The sequence below is a fragment of the Microcaecilia unicolor genome, chromosome 1, assembly GCF_901765095.1.
Source record: "Microcaecilia unicolor chromosome 1, aMicUni1.1, whole genome shotgun sequence".
In the NCBI taxonomy this organism is placed as follows: Eukaryota; Metazoa; Chordata; class Amphibia; order Gymnophiona; family Siphonopidae; genus Microcaecilia; species Microcaecilia unicolor.
This window is the reverse complement of record NC_044031.1, coordinates 690,697,029-690,713,271: the sequence shown is the minus strand read 5'-3', so window position 1 is coordinate 690,713,271 and position 16,243 is coordinate 690,697,029. Positions and strand designations below refer to the sequence as shown.

Sequence of the window (16,243 nt, the reverse complement as noted above, 5' to 3'; positions counted from 1 at the left end):
CGGTGGCAACAATAAAGAACGACAATGTGGAAGAAGTAGCTCAAAGGTTTAGTTGCTTACTTTACTTTGAGGATCCCTTGCTCCTTGACGCTGCAGTCAGATATCTGAGCTCTCCCTCCCTTCCTTCGGGTCCAGCCAGCTATCTCTACAGATTCCAGCAGTGAGATGAGGTGCAGGCAACGCTGAAGACAGCTGCTTCTGGCTGCCCCGGTTCATCTTGCTGCTTCGTCCCACTCACAGGAAGTTGATAAGGCAGGATGGGGTAGCGACGGGATTGGGGTAGCTGGAAGCAGCTCTCTTTAGCGCGGCCCATGCCACATCTCACTGCTGGAAACAGGGAGAAGAGACAGCCAGCCTGACCCAAAGGGAGGGAGAGCTCAGCTGCCTGATTGCAGGGACAGGGAGCTTGAGGAAGCAAAAAAAACTGCTTGGCTACTACTATTGTTGGGGGGCTGGGCCCCCGAGGCCCCCTGTAGCTACGTCACTGGAACAAGCCAAAGGGGAGGAGGAGGAGGACAACGATGCCGAGAAGGAACCTGAGCCCATATTTTGGAAGCATGGCTGCATAAGGTAGAGCTACTGTGGGATAAAGGGAGGAAGGCAGGCACAGAGATGCCGGACCAGAAATGGTAAGTGCAACTTTTTTTTTTTTTACCGCAGGAGCAAAGCTTTTTACTGCTCTCACGGGCGGTAAACAGTTTTGTTCCCGTATCCACTATAAACAGCCAGATTTGTTTTTATTTTATGTGGATTTAGAACAGATTATCGCAGATTTCCGTCCCCAAGTCATTCTCTGTTCTGAATCTGTCCAGCTATGATCAGGGAACACACCACAGAAGTCTATCCAGGACTGGCTTTGCTTCTCAACTACTGGTGCTACCACCTAATCACATTAAATATGGGATTCCTCTCTACTGTTTTAAGAACCTTGGCTTGTTTCATGAATTTCCTCTTGTTTTTGTGTTTTAAATATTAAACAAATCCTCATATGTTGTCATCCTATTCATGGGGTGGAGAAGTTAGGAGTTTGGAAGAGTGGGGAATTCCACCTTTTAAATGGTCTTGCCCTGGAAAAAAAAGTAAATAAATAAATGGCTTTAGCGGAGCAGATTCAAAGGTCAAAAACTTACATCAGGAATAAATGTATTAAAAAAAAAGTGGAAGGGAGGCCAAACGACAGCCGGCATGGTTAAAAAGTGATGTGAAGGAGACTATTGTGAAAAAACGCATACTTCAGAAAATGGAAGGAGGATCCAATTGAAGATAACTGGAAACAGCATAATGTATGGCAAGTTAATTGCAAAGCACTGATAAGGAAGGCAAACAGTCTCTGAAAAGAAACTTACCTTGGAGAAAATACACATAAAAACCTTTTTTAGATACATTCAAACAAAGAAGCTGGTAAAAGAATCAGTTGGACTGTTAGATGATTAAGTGGTAAAAGGGGCACTTCAGGAGGACAAGGCCATAGTCTTGGTTTATAAAAGCTTTTATGGATTAAATTCTGAAACAGTATGTCAGCTTTTAATATTTCCAATCAATTAGATCTCACTTGAGAAGTGGGAAGAGATCATTATTTGATTTTCCCTCTATCAAGAATATAAACTATAAATCTATTAGGGAGCGTTCTTTTATTTTCAAAGTGCTAAGATCTGGAATTGTATTCCAACTCAGCTTCATCAGATCACATCTTATATTTTACTTAGAAAGGCTATTAAAACTTGCTTTTTTCGGGACAAAGATTGTAACTGTTAATCTGATTTGTGATTTTATTGATTACAGATACTGTGTCATTGTATTTGATTGTTTAATCAATTTATTTTTAAGTATTTTGTAAATTGTTTCTAATGTGAAGTCACTTTTGTTGTAATCCGCTTTACAGCATTGGTTAACGGCGGAATAGAAATCTAATACAATACCCCCTCTGCGAAAACTACACTGACTCCCAATCAAAGAACGCATTGCTTTCAAAATCTGCACTCTGGTCCACAAAATTATCTACGGTGAAGCCCCAGGATACATGACAGACTTGATCGACCTTCCAACTAGAAACACAACCGAATCTACAAAAACGTATCTAAATCTGCACTACCCAAGCTGCAAAGGACTCAAATACAAATCAAACTACGCATCCAATTTCTCCTACATAAGCACACAACTGTGGAACGCATTACCAAAAGCCTTGAAAACCACGTTGGACCACCTAAACTTCTGGAAAAAACTAAAAACTAACCTGTTTAAAAAGGCATACCCTACCAATCTATCATAAATGCCTAATCTCTGCAACACAACAAATCTAAAGTACGAAATGGACATAAAACAACTCTTCCGTTGAACGATTCCCTAATGTGACTGTGCCATATGAACTTTATCTTACCACAACATCACTTTGTATTTGTCTACACCAGAGTATGCAAACGCCTCTCCGGTACTATGTAAGCCACATTGAGCCTGCAAATAGGTGGGGAAATGTGGGATACAAATGTAACAAATAAATAAATACAATTCTTTGTTTCAGAGGAACTAAAACAAATCTTTGTAAACCTGGAAGATGTAATGGGGCAAGTTGACAAAATAAAGAGTAGCAAATCACCTGGACCAGATGACATATCTCAGAATATTAATATATCCCAACGAGGAGAGAATATCCAAATCGGTATCACACAAAATGTCTCTCTGTTACAAAGGCAAAATTAGTACTTAGAAAAGAGTTGCTATGCATTTAGGGCCCCTTTCACCAAGCTGCGGCAAAAGGGGGCTTGTGCTGGCATCAACGATTGTTTAAGACGCATGCCGAGGCCCTCTTTTACTGCAGTTGATAAAAGGGTAGTCTTTCTTTTTTGCAAGAAATGGCCATGCAGCAAGTAAAGCACTTGCCTCAAGGACATTTCGGGGGGGGGGGGGGGGGGGGCTTACAACCACCTATTGAGGTAAGGACTCCTGCACTAACGTGGCAGTAACCAGGAAGTGCACAGCACTGCTCGATTACCACTGGATACACCCCGGTGGCACTTCCTGTTTAGCAAGCGGTAAGCCCGTGTTGGGCTTACCTCTGCTTTGTAAAAGGGGCCCTTAGAAAGCAGGCATAAGTCATTTCTAAAAACAATATAGAGACCCTTTTACTAAACAGCTAGTGCGGATTTTACTATGTCATGGCCATTAGCATGGACCTGTGCTAAAGGGTATTGCAAGTTAAAGTCATAAATTTATTGCAAGACCACTCAACAAAAGCTTGAAAAATAATTCAGCCTTTAAAAAGTGGAGGAAAAAAAGGCCTCAGTTTGAAATTCAACCAATCAAGACACTCCAACCTGAGCACCATACAAACCATCAATGGCTTAAAAAAAGCTTCACTACTATACCAAATTATATTACAAAGCAGTTTATTAGGTGGTACTTGCTCACTTCTAATAGGAACAGTTCAAATGCCACTATTGAACAATCAAATGTATCTTCATTACTGCAATTCCTCAATCCTTTTTGTGACCAACTTTACATCAGGCAATAGAGTCAGTAATCGAGTTTCTAACTCATATGGTGATTTGTCGTCTGCAAGTTAAAACCAGCCATGTGGGAAACCCACACTAGTTGCTTAAGGTAGGTAGAGGGTGGGTCATGGGCAAGACATAGGAGGTTGCAGGTATGGTCACTAGTGACAGCTGGCACACAGGCATCTACATTTTTTTCCACTGAGTTACTGCTAGGGCCCACATTACTTGTATTGGCATATAGCATGGGTGCACCCGTGCTATCTACTACTACTACTTAACATTTATAAAGCACTACTAGGGTTACGCAGCGCTGTACAATTTAACATGGAAGGACAGTCCCTGCTCGAACAGCTTACAATCTAAAAGACAAATGTACAGTTAATCTGATAGGTCAGACAGATTGGGGCAACCTATATGTTGGCAACCTATATGTTGGGCAAGTGTAGCAAGCATCTGCCCTGTGTGCTAAATGCAAGGTAGATGCTGGATACACCACCTGCATTTAGCATACAGGCTTTGCATGAACCATAAAACTTAATACACATTTAACCACACCTTAAGTGAAAGAAAAGGAGTAGGCTTCATGTGGTTAGGGCAGAAGTGTTGAACACAAATACAAAATCAATACAACTAGAAAAACATTGAAATATTGAGGAAATGTTTGAAAAACTACAGTCTTATTCTTACCTTGATAACTTCAACTGTGTTAGCTGCACATCCATGCTGTCAATGACTGGAGGAAGGGAGCATTCTTCTGCAGAGACTAAGCTATAGCTGTTCTGTACTCTAATCAAACCAAGATCTGCTACTATACTATTGTGAGAGGTTGATGACTGAGGTATAATTATAACTGGAGCCTTTAAGTTGATATCCATTAGAAGACGGAAACTCTTCTGAGCAAAATCTTTCATTTTAGAAGCTGCCTTTTCTGCAGCTTGGACTGTGGCTGCACTTAAAGCTTCTTTTGCTGTTTGGAAATTGTTGAGGAAACTCTGTTGGAAGATATCACCATCTTAACTAGTATGAAAACAGCACTTGCTACATGCCCACTCAAGTTTCAGACAATTACCAAATGCATATGCAATTACAATACAGTGGTGTAAAATCAAATTCTGGACCAGCATGAATTACACTATTACAAATGGTTAATTATTGATGGACTTTTTTTTCATTTTTACTTTATTGTTATGGCTGTTCTAAAGATAAAGAAAAATTTAATAAAGCCACCACCTACAGCATGGCATGATATGTTAAGAATGTTTCCTAGACACATGAAATGAGAAATAAAACCTTTAGTTCATCTGGTCCTCTGTGATTAATACACATAAAGGCAAATATTTAGCTGGCCACGTGCAGACAAAATCAATCAAAGTTTTGCCTTGTTAACTTTCTCCTAATATTCAGCACAGCTAATAACAGGCCTCCTCGTTGGCCATTCAGAGTTACTTTTGTAAATTTTGCCAGCTGGTGTTGAACACCACTAATCCGCCAGTTTATATGCACCCAGTAACACCAACTGAGCCACCTTTTTAATCCTGCTAAAGTGTGTGGACTACAATTTTCCCAGATACATTTTAGCCAGTAAGTGGGGGAGGGGGAAACACATTTCAAACAACAAAGTTTATGAAGTCCTATAGTTAAGTCAGACATAGTTAGCCACAGTTTATCTATCAACTGAATGATCAATATATACCCCCGGATTCTATATAGTGTGACGTTATGCGAGAAGATCCAGTCGTATTCTGCATTTGTGTGCGCAACTTAGTTAATCAGCCAATCAGTGCTGATAATTGCCAATTAATAAGCAATTGACACTAATTGGCATTAGTGTTTATATACAACTGTCTAAGCATATTCTATAATGTGCTGCACGTAAATTCTAAGTCACATAGTTGAAAGTGGGTGTGGCCATGGGCGTGGAATGAGTGGGTCGTGGGCATTTCTAAAACCTATGTGCATTGTTATAGAATACACTCGGCCTGCACCTAATTTAGGTGTCGGTATTTACACCAAGTTTTACTTGGCGTAACTGCTCATGACTAAATTTAGTCACGTGAACCAGCGCTTGGCATATTCTATGTACTGTGTGGAAATTTACGCTTATTCTATAAAGTACAACTAAATTAAGGCGTACTTTATAGAATAAGCTTAAGCGAATTTCATTTTGGCGCTGATTTTTTTTTTTAGGTAAGATATATAGAATCTAGTCCATAGTATGTTTCTCCTACCCTTCACCCTCAACCCCATGGCCCATTCCTGGATCCTTTCCCTCTAATCTCCTCCCATTGTCTACTGCTAGGTCAGGTCCTCTCCCTTGTTCCTGTTCTCCAGCTCCACCCCAGACCCATTTCTTCAACTTACCATGGTTATCTCCCCTACACAATCCATTCACATGGGTTCCTTTCCCTCTCTCTAGCCCTTACCTCACAATGGCAGCACACAACTTAAGGGCTACATAGAAAGGTACACACTAAACAAAGTTTAGGTCAGGCCAAATGATCAGGAGAATCCCAGGGAAAAATGTGGACAGCAGAGGTATCAATATAAGCAGAAATCAGGGCAGAGCACGTGAGCCAGTGTGCACTTCTTTCCCCTTTTCCCATACAGGTTTTCCTGTTATCACACAAATTTATGTAAGAGGTATGACCTGCCACAGGGCTTGTGAGCATAAACTGGTTTAAAGAACCTGTGCTAATTTTTGTTGATCTTGTCGCTATGTGTATATCACACCATGCCAAGGACTAGTACTGACTGGGCTGTTCTAGGGTACCAGGACACTAATTTGCTGAGGCCCCTCCACATTGTTGTGGCTGCTTAGGAAGGTATTAAACCACTACTCAACTAAATGTAGTTTCTTTAGAACTCTGGTCCCAAACCTTCCCTGGGTGACCATCAACCAGTTGGATTTTCAGGATATCAAAAATAAACAATACTGTGCAGTAGCTACTTCAGCTGACAATCAGCTGAAGTAGCTACTGCATAGTATTAGATACTCCATGGCTGGGTCTCCAGAAGAAGCCATCGCAAAACGGGTCCCCGTCCAGACCTCAGCCTAATGGATGATTTGATGAAACAGCGATATAATTAGCTGTGCATCTTAAGCTAAGTATTTTTTCTTTGTTTGTTTGGTGGATATTATCTGGGACAATAAAGTTGAAATGTGTTTTTGGAGCCACTAAACATTAAAACATTTTGGGAGGTTTTTCTGACCCATGATTACTGATGGACCAGCCACATTAATAAACAGCTGTACTTTAAGACAGTGGAAATTGTGGACGTTGGTCGTTATGAGGTCTTTTCCTCCCTATTTTTGAAAAATTGCATTTGATTCCTGCATTTCTATATTATATTATATATGCCATTGTTTATTTTAGATAAGCTCTATTTTGTATATGGTGTATTGATCCCCAATATCTTGTTTTCAGGATATCTGCAATGAATATGCATAAGATAAATTAGCATGCCATGGAGGCAGTGAAAGAAACTCTGTGTTATGCCCTATATAAGAGAGATCATGAAAACTCGACTAAGTTCCCCAGGACAGGCTTGAGAACCATTACTATAGAGAATAGCATGAAGGGGCTCTAGCCTTTCATCAACTGTCAGCAAAAACTGCAGGTTGAAGACTCAATTATATGACAAATTTAAACGGAGCATTCATATTTATTTTCTCACAAAAAACTAAGTATTACTTGGGTCCTTATATGAAGCTGACCTATCTAAACCTATCATGAATGCTTTTGACAGCCCTCGCCTCTGGAATCTCTCCTCCCCCTATAAGCTCAGACTTGAGGCCTCCTCTACCTCAGTTTAAAAAAAAAACAGTTAAAACTTGGCTCTTTAATTAAGCTTTCAGTCTTTAGCCCTAATTAAGATTACTACTTCAACTGCTCATTCTGGCCTCCTATTTTTACATCTAGTATTTTATTAATTTTAACCATGTAATCCACCTAATGGCATTTTTATGGAACTGGTGGTATAAACAAAATTATAAGAAAAATACTTAAGCATAGGAGGACTGGAGGGGACGTTTATTGGGAAAAGGGAGTTTTTCATCAGAATGATCACCAATTTGAATGCTTTGATTACTACTGCATTTGTGATCTGTTGTAATCTCTCAAAAATGATTTAAACATTAAGAAATACAAAGTATGAGGGCAGAAAGAAAACCAATATAAGCCTAAGAATAAAACCAAAAGAAAATCTGCTCAACATTTTGACAAATCTAAACATTACTGTCATTATTTTTAAATCTTCACAGACAAATTATACTTACCAAAAGAGACATTAGAAACTTATGGAGATACACTATCTGAATGCAGCCCAATTTAAGGAGTATTTTTCCATCCACTTTGGACATATCAGTGTAGGCTTCTCCCTCAGTAGCCTCTGGATACAGGAACATACTGAAGCTGAAGACTTCATCTCCAACCATTGAGACAGCCTAAAATTAATTTAACTAAATGTTTATTTTCTAATATATTTTCACCATTCATGTATTGTAAGCCACATTGAGCCTGCAAAGAGGTGGGAAAATGTGGGATACAAATGCAATAAATAAATAAATAAATATGATATAATCTATTCTGGGTATTTAACAAAACTACTAACAATGATTATACAATTTAAAAAGCACACTATTTTGTTAGTCACAGATCAATTCTGCACATAGCAACAACATACATTTTAAGATACAAGAAACTTGCATTAATACCATAGCGACCCAATTATAAGAGTCCCAAAAGCGAAGTTGTTATCCAAAGACAACAGTTCACTAGTCACGAGGAGATATAGATATATAGATGTAGATAAAAAACATTTCCAGAGCTTTGCAGAACTCATAGGCTCCTCTGAGCAGGCCTGGAGTTCCTGCAGCTGCATAGTACACCTTCAGATTTGTAATTAAGCTAATAAGCTCTACTCCAGAATGAGAGGGACATGTGAGGATCTGGTGAACTGCTGTCTTCAATGAACATCAGATATCAGTAAACAACTTTGTTTTCTCTGAAAACCAGAAGTTTATCAACTCTTCACTTAAGGCATATCTTCAAAATAAAAAGAGGAAAACCTGCCAATAGTGCAGCAAACTGTTTTTGATGGGCTGGAATTTTTTTTTTGCGCATGTGCGTAGGAAGAAAAATGAACTTTATGGAGACTGGAGTAGGATTCCAACCCTTAAAAAGATCTTGAAGAACTGGTTCCAATTCTGCTGGCATGTCAGGAGTCAGGCCACAATGAAGTATCACACGCCAACAAATCTTGGCCCTCATTCTATATACCTACTACTACAGCGGTTTCCACTAAGGAAATACCTCAAATCTCACTGTCTACTAGACAATTACCCCTCCTTTCTACTGCGAGATGCCCCTAATAACAGATTATATCTTCTTCTCCTTATGATCAGGAAGTTTTCCAGACACCAAAGGCAATATAACGCTGACTCACATCCCCAAAAACACACTGGCTAAGATAAACAACATCACAAACTTCAGACCAGTTGCCTCCATCCCTCTGCTAGTCAAAGTAATGGAAGGTCTGGTTACCCGTCTACTGATTAACTTTTTAACGACACACTCAATCTTACACTCCTCCCAATCAAGTTTCAGGCTGCACCACAGCATCAAATCTGTACTAATCTCACTAGTAAATGACATCAAACTGAAGATAAGCAAAAGAAACAAAGTTTTGTTACTCCAGTTTTACATGTCCAGTGCCTTTGATGTAGTGAACCACGACACGTTCCTGTATCTACTGGACTACATAGTACTTGGAGGACCAGTGCTGAGCTGGTTTACTTGATTTCCTCAAATCAAGGTCTTACCAAGTCAGGGTAGCCAACTTCATATTCCCATCATAGTCCCCAGGCTGCGGGATACTACAAGAATCACCACTATCCCCAACATTATTCAACTTCATGATTGCTCCCCTTGGCCACAAACTGGCAAAAATCAATATAAAAACTTGTATCTACGCTGACGTCATGATCCACATCCTCTTCTCAGGAGACCTGACGGACATCTTGAAAAAGGATTCAAAATAGCCTGAACATCATGGAAACATGGGCTGCTACATTCAAATTAAAACTAAAGAGAGATAAAACCAAATTCTTAGTCATGACAAGTCCCTTCCGCCCAATATCCTGCAATCATCTAGTAATCAACCAAACCAGTTTTCCCTTAGAACAAAATCTCAAAGTACTAGATGTGATACTCAACTGAAGAATTATGAGCACAGTCATGCACTATGGAATAGTTCAAAAAGCCAGAGATTGATAAGCCTGCATGACTCTGGAATTTATTATCTATTTTACGATACCCTTACGGGCAAGCAACCTTGGGAAAGAAACTAGTATAAACAACAGGAAGAATGTGGTTTAACATGTTAAGGAAAGCAGATGGTGAGAAACAGAATCTATGAGAAGGATAATTTGCAGAAAAAGTCATAGTAACTGTGATAAGTAAGAGGGTGTCCTATAGGGTGTAGGCCACTAGAGGGCGCTAGAAGAAGATGGAGGTCGCTAGGACCGGGGAGAGCCCTGGGAGGTCCACAGGTGCAGGAGATTATGGGCTGGGTCCTGGGTGGCTAATTAACCACTTTATACCCCACCTGAGTTGTGAAAGGAGGGAAGTGAACTAGCAGCAGAAGAAGAGAGAGCCCCTGAAAGATACTGGCTAACCTTATGGACTTGGGGGTGGACTGGGTGTCCAAAGGAGATCAGCAGGCTGAAAGTCCTGGGGTAAGAAGTCCCTAAAGCATTAGAGTTTGACTGTGTGTCTAGAACTGTGTGTCCAAGAAGAAAAGACTGTGTGTCTAGAACTGTGTGTCCAAAGTACTGAGAGAAGCAGGCTGCAAAGCCTGGGGTTGAGAGTCCCCAAAGTATTGGTGAAGTACTGAGCCCATGTATCTGTGAGGGGAGGCTCAATGTGAAGATCTATGAAAGCATAAAGTGTTAGGCTAGAAGAAGTGTGCCCAGGGGCTGGAATAAAGAGTTGCCTGAGAAATATGCAGTTGGTGAGACCTGCTTAATTTGCTGAGTGGAAACCAGGTCACCCTGAGTGATCAGGGGTAGCACACTAATTTGCATATGATCTGCATATTGAGAACCAGGTCACCCTGAGTGAGAAGGGGGATATCACATAACATAGTAGATGACGGCAGAGAACGACCTGCACGGTCCATCCAGTCTGCCCAACAAGATAAACTCATATGTGCTACTTTATGTGTATACCTGACCTTGATTTGTATCTGCCATTTTCAGGGCACAGACCATAGAAGTCTGCCCAGCACTACCCCACCTCCCAACCACTAGCCCTGCCTCCCACCACCGGCTCTGCCACCCAATCTCCGCTAAGCTTCTGAGGATTCATTCCTTCTGAACAGGATTCCTTTATGTTTATCCCACGCATTTTTGAATTCCGTTACCGTTTTCATCTCAACCACCTCCCGCCGGAGAGCATTCCAAGTATCCACCACTTTCTCCGTGAAAAAATACTTCCTGACATTTTTCTTGAGTCTGCCTCCTTCAACCTCATTTCATGTCCTCTAGTTCTACCGCCTTCCCATGTAAATCACTGTCTGAAACAAACGATATAAGCAGCCATATCAGAACAGTATTTTAGAGACGCAGTCACAGTGAACATCTCTTTATGTAACTGTACTGATCTCTCATGAGAAACTATTAATTGTATCTGTACCTGGTAAGTAAATAAAAAATTGACTCTCTCATATGCCACGTAGCCCTGGTTTCTTTTATCCCCCCAAACTGTGGATGGTTGGTACATGCTAATTTGGGAAGGGGTACAAGGGGCCTAAAAACACAACCAATACCTAACACTTGACAACCAAACAGCTACAGACTCCAAAAAAGCCTTTAGAACACTATAGAAACTATGAAGAATCAGGAACTTATTTCCAATACTAACTTTCTGTCTTCAGGTCCAATCCTCTATTATCTCAACTAGACTACTACAACAGGATATAATCAGGCTGCAAAGGCTTGAGTTTAAAGAAACTACAAAGTATACAAAATACAGCGACACGTCTGATTTTCATGTCTCCACGATACTACAGGGCCTCTCCACTACTACAAACATTCCATTAGCTCACCATAAAAGCCAGAATTATCTTCAAGATTACAACCCTTGTCTTGACAATTCTTCAAGGCCTATCCCCAGAATATCTCCCAAAACTAACTGAACTCCACTTGAGGAATGCCACTGCAGGCACTCATACTTATCTGACTCTCCACCACCGTCACCACAAGGTCAAACACTACAAATCCATATATGATACCTGTGTTACTTATCAACCTTGAACTGGAACACCTTACCATCCAACATCAGAAGTATCATGGTCTACCTAATCTTTCAGAAAAAGCTAAAAGCATATCTGTTCAAAAAATTTTCACGGAATCAGGATAACTACTTTGACTTCCAACCACAACAATTACCTTCAAAGAACAGGTACCCATCAACAATATCTGAGTAACCCACCACCCTCCAACTTTCTCCAAGGTTCCAGACTGCCCCCTGACATACCAACTTCTCACTGTGGTACTGTCCTACTATAATGTTTAGTCTCACATTATTGCAAACATTCTTCAGTCAGCAGCCTATCTTATTGTAAACTAAGTTATGTTCCATGGTTGATAACCCTTACCACGCTATTTGTAAATCATATTGTAACCGTTTATCCAGTTTCTCCTACACAAGCACACAAATGTGGAATGCACTACCAAAAGCCATGAAAACGTACGACCACCTCAACTTCCGGAAATCACTAAAGACCTACCCGTTCGAAAAGGCATACCCTATCGACCCATCTTAAGTGCCTGAACCCTGCAACACAACAAAACCATAGCCAGTACTTGAACTTTACATAACCCTTCTTCTCTACGATTCCCCAATGTGTCTGTAACACATGAACCTTATTCGACCATATCATCACTTTGTATTTGTCTCTCCACCAGAGTTGGTGAACGCCTCTACGGTACCATGTAAGCCACATTGAGCCTGCAAATAGGTGGGAAAATGTGGGATACAAATGCAACAAATATTATTTGTAAATCTGTATGTAAGCCACATTGAACGAACATGTTTTGCATAATGTGGGAAATAAATTAATAATAATAATAAATTCAAGTAAAGAAATATGTACCACCAACTTGCAGTAAATGCTACAATGAAAGTTTTCTTAATACCTGCTGAGCTTAAGTGAGATCAGGTATTTGATTATGCCAGCCATTTCCTGTGCATACTCTGAAGGGGTCGTCAGGTGGAGATCTACTCCTCAGCAATTGAGAATTGGAGGGGCGATCAGATGAAAAATCCTCATGCCTCCTGTGATCCACAGTAGGACTCAATGGGATCCACACAAACAGATAAGTCATTTTCAGGTATAAAATTCTATGGACAGTGTCAGGGTGATTAGAGTGATTTTTGCCTGGCACTCTCCATATGATGGCTTTTAGTATAGATGGTCTGAGAAGTTATGCATTTACTACCACTGTAAACAAAAGTCACCTTTTGAAAATTGACCCATAAACGTATTTTCTTTTGAGTGTTTCACATGCCTGCAAGTGAAGACCATAGGTAATTTATAAATGTAACCTATACTATAGGGTTTACCTTTTTATGAATAGTGTGAGGATCAACATCTGTGATTACAATATCCTGGAGTCTTGCAAAGACCTCTGTCTGCTTAGTTTGCATAGAAACAGATGCATCCATACCTGTTGAAATATTTCACAACAAACAAAAGCAAATAAAAACGCAAAATTACTTGTGTTCAGCAGGTTTCAAAAATCTTGAATTTAAATATCCAGTACTACAAATCACAATCAAAACAATTTCTTATCAATAAAAATTGATTGCTATCAAATAAAAAAATGCTGGTTCGTTATTTTAATGAAAAAAAAGCTATTTCAACTGCATGATTATTTCAAATACAGTCTTATATTTGACAGGCATTAAAAACATCAAAAGATACCATGGTCTATAGAAAGCAAACTTGCTCACCTGTAGCAGATGTTCTCCAAGGACAGCAGTAAACATATTGCCACAGATGGGTGATGCAATCCAGTGGCGCCTGGCACAGATGCTACACAGCGTTTCAGCAAATTCTGAAGCCTTTTTTTAGCACTATGTCATGCATGCTCGACTGCCTTCCTGCATGGGAGCATGCAGGACCAGCAGTATAATGAGAACACTTAAGGAATACAACTTCCTAGGGAAGGAGGGAGATTATGTGGCAATGTATCCTGCTATCCTTGGAGAACATCTGCTACAAGTGAGTAAACTTTGCTTTCGCTGAGGACAAGCAGAACGTCATTTGCCACATATGGGAATCCTTAGCCACCAGGCTCACCGAAAACATGGGCAATAGGGTTTCGCAACAGGCAGACCAACAAAGAACCAATTAACCTAGAACTTATATACATTTCTGTTGTGTGGGTGCAGCCTGAAACAGAACAAAATGGGCCTAAGAGAATGGAGTTGGATTCTAGACTCCAAACAAATTCCACAGAACTGTCTGACCAAAACAAATGTAATGTCAGGAATCCTGCTCAAAGCAGACGTGAGAAGTGTGACTGAAGACCAAGTTGCAGCTTTGCAAATGTTATCAATGGAGGCTGACTATAAGTGGGCTTCTGACGCAGCCATGGCTTTGACATTGTGAACCGTGACATGACCCTCGTCAACCCAGCCTAGGTATAAGTAAAGAAGATACAATCTGCTAGCCAACTGGATAGAGTACATTTACCAATGGCTGCCCACATCCTATTTGGGTCAAAAGAAACAAAAAGCTGGGTGGACTTTCTATTGAAGTGGAGTACTCCATGTGAGGAGAACACTACAATGCTGGGATAAGCTAAGTGATTTTTAATGTTGTCCCCTGTTTGATCTCATTGGACAGAACTGCATTTTGTATCGAGATTGTTTGCAGAACTTAAATAGTGGGGACACTTAAGAGTGGTTAGCTGATTAGTACAGCGCAAGTAGATCAGTTTAAATTATACAATTATGAATGGAGCTTTTTTAAGCTACATGATGGCACGCCGATTCTAAATTTTAAAACCAAAAATTAAATCCAAAACACAAGGTGGTCACTTACCCTGTATTCTAATATCTGCTATGCTACATCTCTCATCACAGACAAAAATGTTGAATGCATTCAGTTTTGCTGAAAGTTTCAGGTTAAACACATCTTCATCAACTGCATTACCAGACACTTGAAATAAATTAAAACAAAAACAGTATGTTAATTACAGAGTAAGTGTAACCAAGATGTACAGCATAGCAGGTCATGCATTCAAAGTAGGTCACACCTGAACATAACATGTTGGCAACGAGACCAAAGACAACATATAAAGGTCATGACAACTGTACAGCTTTTGTATTACGAAATGACAAATTTTGACATCTAGAAATCTAAATACATAGAATAAACTGGTTTCTTTCAATGCCATCTCTTGGACACTGGCTGCATTCCATAGCCAATCCATTAATTTTCAAAGCTTCCTACATATTGATATTTACAAAATTTATCAATGACAGACAGTGGTAAAATTTGTAGTTTATTGTGCTTATCTGCATGTTAACAGAGTATCAGTCTTAGAAAAATTTTACTATATATATAATTTTTTTTAAATTTTATGCTATCGTATTCGTCATTATTTTTTGGATCTGAGGCACTAGTCACCTTTTCCCAGAGATGGTCACATATGGCCAATTGCAAGCCAATCAAGCAGCTCCTTTTACTTGCTGCCTGTCAAAGTATGGGCTGAAAGGAATTTATTTGTTACATTTGTATCCCACATTTTCCCACCTATTTGTAGGCTCAATGTGGCTTATATAGTACCGGAGAGGCCTTTGCAGGCTCCGGTGTGAACAAGTACAGGTTGATGTTGTGGTAAGATCAAGTTCATGTGGCACAGCCACATTAGGGAATTGGAGAATGGAAGAGTTGTGTTATTTGAGGGAACAGTCCATAATAGTGTACTAAGCTTAGAATTGTACAGAAAACAATGGGGTTGATATTCATTGCAACTTATCCATGTAGGAATGATTCCTACCCAGGTAAGTCTCACTGACCAGGTCCAAACCCAGATCCAGTCAGACTACCTAAGCATTATTCGGGTAGTGCTGGGGCAGTCCAGAGGCAGAGTCAGGAGCTATCCAGTTGGCAGCTATATTCAGTCCACTAAGCAGATAAGCAGCCTATTTTTCTGCCTAACTTTATCTGGTTACCTATTTGGTCTGAATATTGCCAGTACCCAGAAAATTAGCACCAGATTTAGCCATAACCAGATATTCAGAGGCAGCCAGTATCTGGATTCCAGCTTTGAATATATGGATAGAAAAAGTCTAAGGTGACTGGCACATAAAAACCCACCGACAGTTGTGGGCGAATATTATCCCTAGTGGTTTTACAATATTAAAGAAACAGAGTAGTATAAATCACCAGGAAAGGCTTCCTGCATGAAAGTGCCTGCAACTTTGAAATTACTACTACTACTACTAAACATTTCTAGAACACTACTAGGGTTACGCAGCGCTGTACAGTTTAACAAAAAAGGCCAGTCCCTGCTCAAAGGAGCTTACAATCTAAAGGACGAAATGTCAAGTTGGGGCAGTCTAGATTTCTTGAATAGTGGTATAGTGGTTAGGTGCAGAAGGTGACATTGAAGAGGTGGGCTTTGAGTAAGGATTTGAAGATGGGCAGGGAGGGGGCCTGGCGTATGGGCTCAGGGA

At 40.1% G+C, this 16,243-nt stretch overlaps 1 protein-coding gene across 1 annotated transcript in view; it reads right to left on the bottom strand.

The window, feature by feature from the left end:
- Positions 1-16,243, bottom strand: part of VPS13C (vacuolar protein sorting 13 homolog C) — a 992,635-nt gene that overhangs the window by 535,523 nt on the left and 440,869 nt on the right. Inside the window, exons 41-44 of the mRNA XM_030188422.1 lie at positions 14,604-14,720; positions 13,118-13,221; positions 7,768-7,935; positions 4,179-4,483 (exon numbers count right to left, since the gene is read on the bottom strand). Coding sequence (XP_030044282.1) covers positions 4,179-4,483; positions 7,768-7,935; positions 13,118-13,221; positions 14,604-14,720 — 694 coding nt within the window. The remainder of the gene's footprint in view (positions 1-4,178; positions 4,484-7,767; positions 7,936-13,117; positions 13,222-14,603; positions 14,721-16,243) is intronic.